Here is a 14,658-nt window from a genome sequence, read left to right as displayed (position 1 = left end):
CAAAGGGCGCTCTCTGTAGGGCTGTTAATACCACAGAGTCCTAAGAGGGGATGAGGCATGGTCTAGAAGGATTCAGTCTCCTCGCCTCTCAGTTAATGTTTTTGACTGTTGTTGTACTACAAATTTATAAAAATGTTAAATCTAGGTTCCAATACAATAGTATATAAACTGAAAAAGTTATGTACATTGTTTCACATTTTGAGGTAAAGATGACAGGATTCTAAGAAGATTAAGTAAGGCAACCCAGGTGTCTGACATTAACCTTTTGTCTTTATGCACCTCCTGACCATTGGGCAGGGTCCCAGGTTAAGCCCAAGGCACAGCTGTGCCTTTGTCTCTATGATGATGTTGAAGGTATGGGCGATACTGTCAGGCTGATTGGATTAGCATCTATGCATTTGAATGACACTGTTATGCTGATGAGATCAGGGCCGGGAAAATTCTGGTAACGGGTTGCCTCCTGCACTGCATTTGCATGCTTTGTTTAGATTGTCTCCACCTCTCCACCTCTATGTATCCCTCCCCCTTGAAAGGTATAAACTCTACTGTGCTGAGCTATAGTCAGACTTGGATGACTACAGCAACGCACAGAGAGTCCACAATAAAGAGGAACTTCTGCTTGAAAGATATCCCAACATTTCCTGGTCTCTGCTTTGACGAAGAAAAAGTTTGTAACACAGCGGTTACAACAAGAGCAACTTCAATTACATTAATAGTTGTAAACTGTAACAAGACAAAAGGTTTAGGATTCGGATGTTCTGGGTTCATTCTGACGCCGGTGAACCTTGCCACTGCTATGCTGTAATAAACTTGATTTTTGAGATCTTAGACGTCCACATAATTTTTTCTTACAAGGGAGAGAGGGAAGAGTTATGTAAATTATTATTCTGGATTATCTTTCTCCAGGTAATTTAGAGAGATTTCTGGGTTAGTTCGTTTTTTGTTTGTTTGTCATTTCGGCCAGGCTCTCCCCTAAAGCTATTGCCCCTAATTTCATTATTATTCTTTGTGATATTTCTGGTTTGATTTTTGTTGCTTTTGTGCCTTTTTTTACTCTTTATAACAGAAAATTAAAAGCTAATATTGGTTGAATTGGTGGTTGTGTTGTAGATTCTGGGACAGAAGGTTGGAAATCCTTGTTCTCTCCATGGTTTTCCTTTTTCTCTTTTTTTGTAAAATGTAATTCTTCTATACTTTGTTACCAGCGCTTCATCCCTAGATGGGTAGCTATGTAACACTATACCTCCTCATTGTAAATATCCACATTTTTTATCCAGAAACATGCAATACAACATGCAATGCTGTAGTAATTTATTGATGTGGATGAGAGAGATTCGCAACAGAGAGATAAACAAAGATGGGTAAATACACAAACCCCTGGATCAAACTGGGTTTAAGAATCAGGTGCATTTTAAAAACCATTACTGAATGTGCACTGAAACTTATTTATCTTAAGGATAAAAGGTGCATATAGGTAAAAAAAAAGATTAGTATTGCTCAGAAAAAAAAAAAACGTTGTTTGATATTTTGTTTGTAGGATCTGTTTCATTCTATTCTTTATCTATAAATAGAATGGACGGTTAACGCCAATATAGTTGCGTACACTTGAGTTTATTGAACAACCATAAACGCACATGTGTGCTCACAATGTAAACAACGGAAGTTCCCAGGTGTTACACTTAATACAGTCTGTACTGCAACAACAACCATCCCAACATCCTTTCTCTTTTTTTTTTTTTTTTTTTTCCAACATTAAGGAGACTGAGAATTTGATCACTTAAGAACTTCATGAACTGTAACTCAGAAAAACATGTATATGTTCACTATACTTTGTATTAACTGAATTTGTAATGTGTCCTTAATAACACAAAGTGTTACGTGTTAAACTCATACAAAATAAAGTGTCTAGTGTCATCTTTTCTTTTTCTCTTCTTTTTCTCACTGGCGAACTGGAGGTAAGTATTACTAAGTTACTGAACATAGTCTTTAAGGTAGGACGGCCTGATCACTTTTCTTCCAGACTTTGTGATAGAAACGCCAGGAGTGTCCTTGCTTGCGTTTAAGTCTGTCCCACTGTCTCTGGGTACTTCTACAGGCTGTCTGGACTCGGATTGTTCCATTACTATGGCTTTGTCCTTCCTGAGGTGTCGGCGGTTTCTCCTCAGAATGTTTCCTGAGTCAAGCTGGACATCATAAGATCTGTAGTCCACAGGTTTCACAACAGTCGCTTTTCTCCATGTTTTGTTAGGCTCTCCTGGCTGGACATGAACTCTGTCTCCTTCGTTTAGAGGATCTAGGTCCTTCGCATGTCTGTTATAGTATACAGCCTGACGGTTTCTGTTTTCAATCTGCTCTTGTCGTGAGTGAATTACCTTTGGTTGTAGCAGGTTGTCATGCATGGGCATCAGAGTTCTAGTTCTCCTACTGAACAGCCGCTGCGCTGGACTTGCTTTGATCCATTGTGATGGTGTATTTCTCTGATCAAGCATGGCGAGGTATGGATCTTTCCCGTCAGCTTTTGCCTTTTTCAACAGCCGTTTTGCAGATTTTACAGCTGATTCTGCCATCCCATTGCTCTGTGGGTATGCAGGTGAAGATGTTTTGTGTTTGAATTCCCACTGTCTACTGAACCTTTTGAAATCTTCTGAAGTGTATTGTGGGCCGTTATCAGAGATAACGACATCCGGTATACCGTGTCTTGCGAAATGGGCTTTCAGCTTATGGATGACAGTGGTGGATTGTGTGTCAGGTAAATAGTCAAGCTCCCAGAAATTAGAGAGGTAGTCAACAGTGATTAGGTAGTTTCTGCTGTCTAAAGTGAATATATCTGTCCCCACCTTAGACCATGGGCTACTGGGTAGTTCGTGGGACTGTAGAGTCTCCTTCTGCTGTTTCACATCCATAGACCTGCAGACGTCACATTTCTCTATGAATGTCTTTATCTGTTCATTCATCCCCGGCCAATAAACACATTCTCTTGCCCTTCTTAGACATCCCTCTATGCCCAAATGCGAGGAGTGAATGCGCCGAACAATGTCACCTCTGAGTGTGTCTGGGATTGCAACTCTCTCCCCCCTGAAGACAATTCCACCCTGGGCACTCAGTTCCTCTTGAAAGGAGTGATAGTGTGCAATGTCGCTCGGTATGTCTTTCTTGTTCATTGGCCAACCTTCTTGTATTAATTTAATCAGTGACTGCAATTTCCTGTCTTTGCTTGTTTCCTCTCTGATGGCCTGGAGTCTTTGTTCCGCAATATGTATGTGCTGGACCATGTTTATGCTCTCAATCTCCATTTCTACTGAACCCTCTGATGCATGTTCAGGTAAGTATGCGCGGCTCAGCGTGTCAGCTAGCAACATGCTCTTCCCTGGAATGTACTTGACTTCAATATCATATCTCTGCAGCCTAAGTAACATTCTTTGCAGGCGTTTTGGGGTGTTCAACAGGGGTTTTCTTACTATATTTTCCAGTGGCTTATGATCGGAATGTACATTGACTTTTCGCCCGTATGTATACTGATGGAATTTTTCCATACCGAAGACAATGGCCAAACATTCCTTCTCTATTTGGGCATAACCCCTTTCTGTCTGAGTTAATGCCCGGCTTCCATAAGCAACTGGCGCCCCCTCCTGAAGTAAAGCAGCCCCTAACCCAGTCTCTGATGCGTCGCACTGAAGTGTCAGTGTTTCATCTGGGTTATAATATTTGAGAATTGGAGCTTTGGTGATGGCGTCCTTGAGCCTTGTGAATGCTTGCTCTTGCACATCTGACCATTCCCAGATACTGTCTTTATGGGTTAACTGCCTCAGTATCTCACAGCCATCTGACAGGTGATCACAGAATTTCGAGAGATAGTTTACCATGCCCAGGAACCTTTGGACACCTTTAACATCTGTTGGACGTGGCATGTCTCTAACCGCTCGTGCCTTTTCAGGGTCGACTCTGAGCCCGTCAGCGGTAAGTAAATGTCCGATGTAGGGAACCTCGCTCCTTCTCAGTTGAAACTTTTCTGCGTTCAATTTGATGTTTTTTTCTCTACATCTGTTTAGCAGTGCTCTCAGTTTGGTGTCGTGGTCCTGGTTTGCTCTTTCTAACGTCTCACCCTCTCCTGTGATGAGGATGTCATCAGCGATGACATAGATACCTAGCAATCCTTCCAGAGCTTGGCTGAGCTTCCTCTGAAACACCTCTGGTGCTGGGCTGATGCCCATTGGCATCCTCAGCCATCTGTATCTGCCATACGGTGTGGCAAATGTGGTCATGTAACTTGATTTCTCATCCAGGTTCACATGCCAAAATCCATTCCTGACATCACACACAGTGAAGACTTTTGCCCTTGACAAGTCTGGCAGTATGTCGTCTATTGTCGGCAGTGGAAAGTGACATCTTTTAAGAGCTCTGTTGAGTGGTCTTGGATCTATGCATATCCTTAGGTTTCCTGATGGCTTCTTGACAATGACAAGACTGCTAATCCACTCTGTGCTGCAGTCCACTGGCGTGATGATTCCTCTTCGTTGAAGATCACTCAGCTCTGCTTTGAGTGGTGCCATCATCGCAACAGGGACCCTTCTCTTTGGCAGTTTTACTGGAGTTACTGTAGTGTCTGCTTCTATCTTGTACACGCCCTCCAGACATCCATCTCCCTGGAACACATCAGCATAGTCTTTTTTGATATTATCCATGCTCCACATTTCATCTGTCATCTCCTCAGTGACGATGCTATCCACAGCCATGATGTTTTCATACTGGACTTTCACTAGATTCATGGCTTGTACTGCCCTGCTACCCAGTAGCGGCACTGCAGTCCCCTCATCTACAACCATGAATTCTAACCGGTACAGTTTTTTGTTTCTTGGATTCCTCAATTTAGTTATACATTTCCCCAATGGCTGCAGTGTGCTTTTATTGTACATCACCAGCACTTGCTCAGTCTTTTCAATTTGTGTGGATGGGTTCAACAGGTTGACAGGTATTATATTACAGCTGGCTCCACAATCTAACTGGAACTTCACCTGTTTATTCCCCAGGAGCATGGCAGCAAACAGTTTTGAAGGCGGCCGCTGTTTCTCCTTCGACACTGCGTTCACCGTCTCTACTGTTACACACAAGATGTCTTCATAACTTCCATCGTCTGACTCCGTAATGTTATGCACTGTCTTTCCTGTCTGTATTTTTGTTCTGCACATTGTGGCAAAATGATTATCTTTTCCACAGATTCTGCATTTTTTACCATATGCAGGACATTTTTGTTTGTTTCTTTCGTGCATTTTTCCGCAAAATTTGCAGTTTACAGTGCTCTTACTTGTTTCTCTTCGCACGGCCTGTTTTACCGCGTGCACTTCCTCTGTTACTCGTCCTTCAATCGTTCTGTTGTTTTCCCGCGACAACTCTGTTGCTCTGCAGATTTGCACACATTTTTCCAAAGTCAAATCTTGTTCCCGCAGAAGTCTCTCTCTCAAAACTGAACTGTATATGCCGCAAACAATTCTATCGCGGATTAGAGAGTCTTTGATCTGGCCGAAATTACACGTACTCGCAAGCATTCTTAAGTCCGTTACATATCTGTCAATGTTCTCATCAGAGGCCTGATTCCTGACAAAAAAACGGTACCTTTCAACTGTCTCGTTCACTTTTGGATTGCAATGATCATCCAAAGCACTTATTAAGCTGCTTACTGTCCGATCCGGAGACGATGCGGGAACCAGGGTCTCGCATAGTTCTCTTCCCGTCTCCCCAATGAGATAGCTGAACACTTTTAGCTTCACGGCTTCTCCAGCGTCCGCCAAAGTGAGATCCATATACAGCATGAACTCTTCTTTCCACATTTTCCATGATTTCGCCAGATTAGCTGAGTCCAGGCACAGGGGTGGTGGTGGTCTCAGCCCCAGGGAATTCTCCATCCTCGCTGCGCCTGAGCTCTCCGCTCTCTCGACCATATTTTTTTTTTTTTTTTTTTTTTCTCTCGTTATTCTAAATCTCCGTGCTTTTACACTTTACAAAGTACCGCTGCCACCATGTTTCATTCTATTCTTTATCTATAAATAGAATGGACGGTTAACGCCAATATAGTTGCGTACACTTGAGTTTATTGAACAACCATAAACGCACATGTGTGCTCACAATGTAAACAACGGAAGTTCCCAGGTGTTACACTTAATACAGTCTGTACTGCAACAACAACCATCCCAACAGGATCAGTGGACTGTGGCGTAACATCCTCTCATTCCACTTAATCTGGCAATGAAATAAAAAAAAAACATTATTAAAGGGATAGTTCGGCCAAAATTTATATTAAACCCATGATTTACTCACCCTCAAGCCGTTCGAGATGCATATGTCAATCATTTTTCAGAAGGCCTTCTGAGGGTAATCCGTGCGGTTTTGTCGTAAAAATATACATATTTAAAACTTTATAAATAAAAATAACTGGCTTCCGGCAACGGTCGACGCGCGGGTGGGAGTGGCGCAATGGATAAGACACATGCCTTTGGTGTGAGAGACCCGGGTTCGAATCCACTGTGAGACACCAATGTGTCCCTGAGCAAGACACTTAATCCCTAGTTGCTCCAGAGGCGTGCGACCTCTGACATATATAGCAATTGTAAGTCGCTTTGTATAAAAGCGTCAGCTAAATGAATAAATGTAAATGTAAATGTAAAATGTTCACGGGAGATGGATGCCGGCGTATGACGTATCGTAGCGTTCGTTCGTTCTACGTCACAACGGTTCCTACGCTACGTCATTCGCCGGCATCCATCTCCCGTGAACGCGCGTCGACCGTTGCCGGAAGCCAGTTATTTTCATTTATAAAGTTTTAAATATGTATATTTTTACGACAAATCCGCACGGATTACCCTCAGAAGGCCTTCGTTTATCCCCCTGGAGCCGGATGGATTACTTTTGTGAAGGATGCATGCACATTTTTGGGACTTGAAGGAGGTGGACCCCATAACTTGATATTATAACCACTGAAAGATCTAAGACATTTTCTAAAATAACTGAAAATGTGTTCGTCTGAAAAATGATTGACATATGCATCTCGAACGGCTTGAGGGTGAGTAAATCATGGGTTTAATATCATTTTTGGCCGAACTATCCCTTTAAGGCAACATACACAGTATAAATAGTACAAATGTCTACACACCATCTCTCTCCTTTTATTGCTCACCTGAAAACACCTCAACCTCACACAGTGTGAGAAACTCATTGCGCCCAGGTATAAAAATGTTGACATATCGCCCCTTAATAGGCTGAAACTGAAATGTTTTTGTCTCTCCAAGTGGGATGGACACAACAGTTGCAGCCCTGTGAAGACACAAATAGAGACGGGCGTATTAAAATGGCAAGAAGCATATAAAATATACTTCTGTCAAAGGCAAGTTTGTATTAAAAGGATTTATTAAAAGTAATGTTATCTTATTTACTCATTTTCTAACCACTTGTGTAATTAAGAGAGAGACAATACTTACAGCTCATTTTTGTTGCCATTATTTTCCAGGCTGTTGCCGATACGGATCTGAGCTCCATTGATCCTCTCTGCACAACAATCTCCACGATTAGTGATGCTAACCCTGGTTACCTTGTAGACTACCCCCAAGTCAACTCTCCACCAGGGGTCCTTGTCCACATTAGTCACACTGCATGATCCAAGATTGTAAATTGAATTCCTGTTGCCATCGACAGCATTTTGAGCTACTGATTGAGGATATGTGGTAGACTGGACAGCTTTGGCTCCAAGAGCAAGATTCCCTGTATAACAAAATATACTCTAACTTTTTTTTTTTTTTTTTTTACTTTAATGTGCTAAAGCATAATCCCAATAAAATGGGCAAAATAATGCTAAGCTATGTAATACTATTTTTACACTTTTCATCACAAATCAATGTCCATATAACCATTTATTTGTTTTACATGACTGTACAATATCCCTTAAATCAGGGGTGGGGAACGTCCGGCCCCCGGGCCGTAACCGGCCCGCAAAACAGTTTGATGCGGCCCGCGAGTCAATTCCTCCCAAAAAAAAAAAAAAAAAAAATCAGAAACAAAAATCTCAGCAATTACTTTTCCTGTGATAGAAAACACAAAATAGGCAAAGTGGCAAGCAGCACGAGTCCACGAGCCGTGAGAGCAGGGCGTGGGCAGTAGCGCGAGTGTTAATGAGTCACCTGAGGTCAAGTTCAAGCACCGGTTTCAGGTTTCTCACGGATGAACTACGGGGGCGAGCGCGCCGCACCGGTTTCAAAAAAAATAACGCAGTCGGCACCGCCGCACAGTCTTCTGTCAGACCAGATGTTGTCAGGCTATATGTCAGTAAAACTCCGAAAAACTAACTTACTTACGTAACGTCGTGCCAGCCGTTTGTTCGCGGCGCGCACTCTTCAATCACGCAAATGCGGCGTGCCCTGTATCACGCAAAATAAACTACTAGCATGTAACGTCGTGTTCTGTCGTCAATTAAGTATTGAAATAACTAAAAGGGAGATTAAAGCTGTCGGGGCTTTTGTATTCCTTTGTAGGCTACATAAATGTTACACATTTTGGCGTAGCCCTACTCAATTTTCATTATTAATATTCTAACATTTTATCAATATTGCAAAGTCATCAAAACTGACTAAATATTTTGTGACCAAAAATGTGAAAAATAGGCCTACATCTAGCCTAAATGATCGTTCATGACATTCTTTTAACTATAAGCAACCCAATTTGTCTAGATCTGTATTATTTCCTTTGTATAATGAGCTTAAATATTGCTGCGCAGTCGTGTGATTTAGTCTGCTTGATTAACATTATTACAATGTATTCCTAACTCTGATATGTAGCCACAGGTCCTCGAATGTGTTCGAATATTTCACCAGCATCAGCCTTTTCAAAGTTTCTATCAATCCGCTTGTCTGTGTTTGCACAACTTGCATCATTAAGCCAGTAATGGTGACAAGTGACTGTCTTTATGAGTGAACAATTGAAATTTAATTGAACTGATTTAATAGTGCCAAAAACATTGATTAACTCAAGAAAGAAACAAGTTGCTGAAACTAATCTTTAATGCTAAAAAGTTTACATCTATGCAAAATAATCCTTGAAAGATTTCTCATTTAAGGCCATTCCTGTTTGGAATATGTGGTTGTGTATTGTCAACAATAAGCAGAAACATTTTGCATTTCCATTTTCTAGTGTGGATCATTCATTTCAACATGTATCCTCATGCTCATGTTTAAGAATCTGTTATCTGCTTGACAAATAATTTATGCTACTGCCCAGTGACATGCTTTTAAAGCTATTGTTATCAAAAAATGTTGCCATTCAAACACCTTAAAATGCACATATGTAGGTCAGAGAAATAAAAAAAAATTTCGGGGGAGCATGCCCCCGAACCCCCCTAACTACCTCACATTTGAATGTGTGTGTCTGTGTGGTAATATGGCCTGGTGTGGCTACAGTGCCAGGACTGAATTTTTTAACCAGTCTGCCCCCTGCATATAGGCCTACAATATACATTATTCTCTGTATCAAATCATGTTATCTTGTTACCCAGCCCCTGATGTTTCAGGCTCAGCCCCTGGTGTTTTTAAAACCTAGAAACGCCCTTGCTCATTACAATGGCCCTTAAAGAATGTAAAAAAATTGTAAATGGCCCTTGATAGGAAAAAGGTTCCCCACCCCTGCCTTAAATGTTTGTCTTGCTAGGAATATTTTTCTTCACGGAAGCTTTGCGTTTATTACAAGCGAGCTTATAAAATATTTAAACTCAAATCAATATTTTGTGTCCAAAATGATTTCTTTTGTGGCTAGTAGCCATGTAATAACCCGGGGTCTTGATTACCCTGTCAGGGTTTATTTTGTCTTGATGTACGTTATTCCCTTATTGGTTACCAAATGTTCAGTAAGAATATTATACATGCGTTATCGACAACATTGAAAGTAATGAAGAACACTCACTTGGACCACAAATGTACGATGGTGTGTCCAATACTGTTAATAAAATAATAACTGTTATACACACATTAATAAGTACATGAATTCTATCCCAGTCTTCTCTCTGTCCCTTACCTGCAAACACCTCGACTTCACACAGAGTGAGGATTTCATCATTCCCAGGTAAAAATATGTTGACATATCGGCCATTAACAGACTCAAATGAAAATGTTTGTGTGCCATTAGGAGCAGTGAGAATAGTTGCAACCCTGCAAATACATGAACAGTGTTAAAGTGAAAACCAGAGGCTACGCAACACAATTCACATGTCTAACCAATTCAATTCAGCTGTATTGAAATCACATGGTTTTGTATAGCACTGTTACAAGAAACAATGGTCTAAACTTACAAATGTTAATCACAATCAGAATAAAATATGTTCAAGTACATCTCCATGGCTGTGGCTCACTGAGTGGTTGGTTTGTGGAGTTACAATTTTACTTCCCGTTTTATTAAACCAGATTGAACAACAACATGGGAAGATGATAGAACAATTGAAACACTTCTTACAGCTCATTGTTGTTTCCGTTGTTGTCCAGCTTGATACCAACACGAATCTGAGCTCCTCTAAGGCGGTCTTTGCAACAGTCTCCACGATTAGTGATGGTAACATTGCTTACACTGTAGACATTTCCCAGGTCAACTCTCCACCATGGATTAAACTCAGTTTTAGTGATAGTGCATGAGCCCTTCTTGTAATCTGAGTCTCTGTTTCCATCTACTGCATGTTGAGCATCTCCCTGTGGGTGGCCTAAGGAGGACTGCACAGCCATGCCATTAAGAGCAAGATTCCCAGTTCGAGATGATAAGAAACCTATATATTTTTTAAAAGGATGAGACGGGTTCAAAGCATTACATATAAATATAAATAAATCACATTTTTAATTACCATATTTCAGAATATAATTTTAATAAATTAATCGGATCAATATGTAATTACACACAATGGTTACAGATTTTTAAATCAGGCATTTTTACTTGTATTATTCTAAACGTACCTTTGGAATCAGCTACACACATCCCAGTAAAAAGTGTTAGAAATAAAACCACACGTATGGCCATCCTGATAGAAGACATAACATCTCATATCAGCATATGAAAGAACAATTTTCAATTTCTCCTCATTTAAACAAAGTAACAAACTGCTAATGAAATGATAAAACAGTATAGAAAAACCTCATGACTTAAAGTGAGTGTAATGTGACTAACCTGCCTCCGTTCTTTGGTTTTTAAATGCCTTTGCAGAGTTTGCTTTATTTTTTATAATATTTAATTTCATCTGGCTGTGATCAAAATAGCACCAATGCTATATTTTCTAAATGTCAAGCATTTGTTAAACAAGTATTCATTACTTCAATGAGCTCATTATATCTGCATTAAATTACATTGTTTAAATTAATAAATTTTTAGCTAACTGAGAGTTAGTATATACATTTTCTTAGTATATTTACATTTCTTAAATGCTTAACTTAGTTACCTGATTACAGATCAAGTTGTATTATGGACTCATGCACTTCCTGTAAAGCTGCTTTGAAATGATGTGTATTGTGAAAAGCGCTATACAAATAAACGTGGATTGAATCATCTACGCCCATGATACTAAAGACACTAACAAATTAACTTCTTTAGCTTTAATAAGGATTAATCTATATTTAATTTACACATTACATTATTTTTGTACCTGAATACTACTGTAAGACCTGAAGAACTTGTTTGTATAATTTGTACCTTTACCAATTGTTAACTTTTCTTTATTTAACATTAAATATCAAAATACTTATTTCTATTTCATTTAGGTTTCTCAATTTATCTTTGGCTGTCTTATGATTTTCTAATTCAAAATTAGATCAAAGTTTGCGTAAGCAGATGTAGCACATGTTGACGTCATAAATACTGTATAATATGATGTTTTGTTTACATTCCCAAACCCTGAACAAATGTACCAATGTTGCCTGATGTCTGTTGGTCTGCTGTACGCTGATGACTGGATGTTTCTTTCTTTTGGAACTTTATTTTGTTGTGCTTAAATATCACTGTACAAATTATTAACTTCCTCCTTTTAGATTCCTTAGATTAGTTTTGTTTTGAGAAACCGAGGTACTGTAATAAAATCTACAAGCAGACATAAGAATTTTAGAGAGTTGGAAAGTATTAAATAAGTGTTATTTAATGCTATTTAAAAAAATAAGCAATAAACACTATTGGCATGTCGAATTACAGTTCAACAGGCAGCCGAAGAGAGCCTTCAGTGTTAGAATGAGCACACAAAAGCATTACTTAATAGTTTAACCAGATTAGCTAAAACAACTTAATGCAAATGTATCTTATGGTTAATCTAATATCTGAAGAGCCACATTAAAAAGAATGGCAACTGGTTAGCATGTTAATCATTAGCATGCCAAGACAACAAACACAGGCAGGGTCAACTTTGGAGAGATATTTCCCAGGAACGGTAGCAAAGGACACAAGAAATCCATAGACACCAAGATCATGATTCTGATAAAACTGTTCAAAAAAGATTAGCAAATATAGCCAATTTTTCAGATCTCATGACCTGTAGAAAATTGACAAATATCAGATCCTCAGATCTTGGTTCCGAAGAAGTGTACCAATTTTCATTTCGATTGATCAAAGTTCGGCCGAGATACAGCCTCTGAACCAATTTTAGGTCGACCATGTTAAGTACACAACATAACTTCTAAACAAATATGAATAAAAAAAACCTGTTCAGTCATCTGATCAGATTTTGGACAATTTTAAGGAGTAGCGAAAAAACTTAATCCTGTACTTTTCAAAATTGCCGCTACTGTAATTGGTGGATTCTTGATAAGATGTTTAATGTGATCAGCATCATAAGAGGAATCAGGTGTACTACATTTTATCTTTCTAGATCAAATGGTTCAAAAATTCTAACCATTTCAATGCAACATTTTTGAACTGGTGGTGGCGCTATAGAGTTTGTCCTGGACACTCCAAAGTTTGTCAAATTGCTTTACCATCATTACAAGTGTACCAAGTTTCATAATTTTCCTACTTACGGTTGATATGGCTGCCATTGACTCACATTAGGGAAAAATAATAATAATAATAATAAGAAAACTAATGGATTTGAAATATAATGTTAGAGTGTAGAGTGAATAAACATTCAACTCACCTGGAATTCATCAATGTATCAACCTCACAGAAGACCTTCACAATTCAGCAGTTATCTGCTTTTAAACAAAATAATACTGTCACGGTGTGGTACAGGCAGAAAAAGAGTCATCAAAAGTTCCAATACAAACTTTTACTAACAATATAGTGCAAACATGTACAGACAGGCAGAAGGTACACACACCCTAAATATGACAGAGATCAGACCAGGACTGACAGAACAGACAGAACTTAAATACAAACACAGATTACACTGATTAACAGAACACAGGTGAGACAGATGACAATAATGACTAAACAGGTGATACAACTGAACTGATAATGACGTAACCATAGAAACAAAGGAGTGGCGGGAAAAGAACAAAGGCAAACAGGAACCAATCAAAACTCAAACTGAAAGTCCAAACAAACGCTGACACTTGACAATTACCTTTTTATATAAACAAATAGGAATTGTTTATAAACAATTGCTATATTTATTTGTTATCCAATATATTATTCATATGAGAAATATTATTCCATCAAAACATTTCAAACCAAAAATGTGCTATTAAACATGGATATGAATATTGATACGAACCAGCAGTCTGAAGATGGTCTAGTTGAATAATATTCTGCTCAGAAATTCTGCTCTATTTATTGTTGAATTAAGGCCCTCCCAACCAAATAAATACATTTTAAATATCTGTAAAATAAACTTCAAATGGATCCATTACAAAAGAGTCCCCATTTTAATAAGCTGTAACCAAGCGGCAACCTCCCCGTCTCTCTCTTGAAACCAACACGGAAGTGAGTTAAACTGCAATTCATTGACTGGCCGCTTGAGGCTGGTGTCAAAAGTGAGTCAAATCTGTATCTCCCCCATGTTAAAATGCCAAATTTTACAGCAGAAAAAAACGTGTTTACAGCCTGGATCTCTATGTGGCTTTGGTCTATACAGCTAATTTTGCCCTTCATAACAACTGTGAGGGGGGTGAATTTTTTTATTACTCATCCGTTTAGTTGATTAATATTTAAAGTTCTGCATAATTAAGGGTGTGTCCACTTGAGTGACAGGTGGATTCCCGCTGATGTCAATGCTAGCCGTTTGTCTGCTGTGACTAGCCGTCACTTCACCTCAGCATATGTTAGCTGCTTAACTTGCCATCTCTGCAGTGTCTGTGCTTTTTTTCGGGATTATTTCATACAATTTAATACACCCATTACTTCGGATTCCGTCGTTGTCGTCGAGTATCGTTCGAGAGAGCAACTAGCGCTGTATTTCAGTTGTTTTCCTCTGTGAACATGCACCAATGGATGTCTGACAATTTCGTTGCTTTTTGGAGTTTTCAGATTTAAAAACGTCAATAAAGGCTCGTTCGTTCTGCTCTCACGGAACAGATTATAATATGCTTATGTACCGTCAGATGAAATCCTGCAGGTGTCGGCGCTTTCTCCGTCCATGCAATAAATGCACATCCTTGAATGAGCGCGGATTTCCAGCGCATTTACTTGAACTTCATAGGTAACGTTAATATATCTATGGTTTAACCC

At 39.3% G+C, this 14,658-nt stretch overlaps 2 protein-coding genes across 4 annotated transcripts in view; both read right to left on the bottom strand.

Moving 5' to 3' along the window:
* LOC309510957 (fucolectin-5-like) overlaps positions 1–10,779 on the bottom strand; it is a 58,202-nt gene extending 47,423 nt beyond the window's left edge. For 2 of the 3 annotated variants that reach the window (XM_082185982.1, XM_082185980.1), the window contains exons 1-5: positions 10,483–10,779; positions 10,048–10,181; positions 9,937–9,969; positions 7,470–7,749; positions 7,169–7,305 (exon numbers count right to left, since the gene is read on the bottom strand). In XM_082185982.1, coding sequence (XP_082042108.1) covers positions 7,169–7,305; positions 7,470–7,749; positions 9,937–9,969; positions 10,048–10,181; positions 10,483–10,745 — 847 coding nt within the window. In that variant the 5' untranslated portion in view covers positions 10,746–10,779. Of the gene's footprint in view, positions 1–6,183; positions 6,235–7,168; positions 7,306–7,469; positions 7,750–9,936; positions 9,970–10,047; positions 10,182–10,482 lie in introns of those variants that run through there. The other variant, XM_082185981.1, reaches the window with a different exon arrangement.
* LOC309510889 (uncharacterized protein) overlaps positions 1–14,658 on the bottom strand; it is a 264,657-nt gene that overhangs the window by 199,445 nt on the left and 50,554 nt on the right. The gene's annotated exons all lie outside the window — the stretch shown is intronic.

The sequence above is a fragment of the Leuciscus leuciscus genome (assembly GCF_965113295.1).
Source record: "Leuciscus leuciscus genome assembly, chromosome: 12".
Lineage (NCBI taxonomy): Eukaryota > Metazoa > Chordata > Actinopteri > Cypriniformes > Leuciscidae > Leuciscus > Leuciscus leuciscus.
The sequence above is the reverse complement of the archived record's forward strand: the minus strand, read 5'-3'. Positions and strand labels throughout refer to the sequence as shown.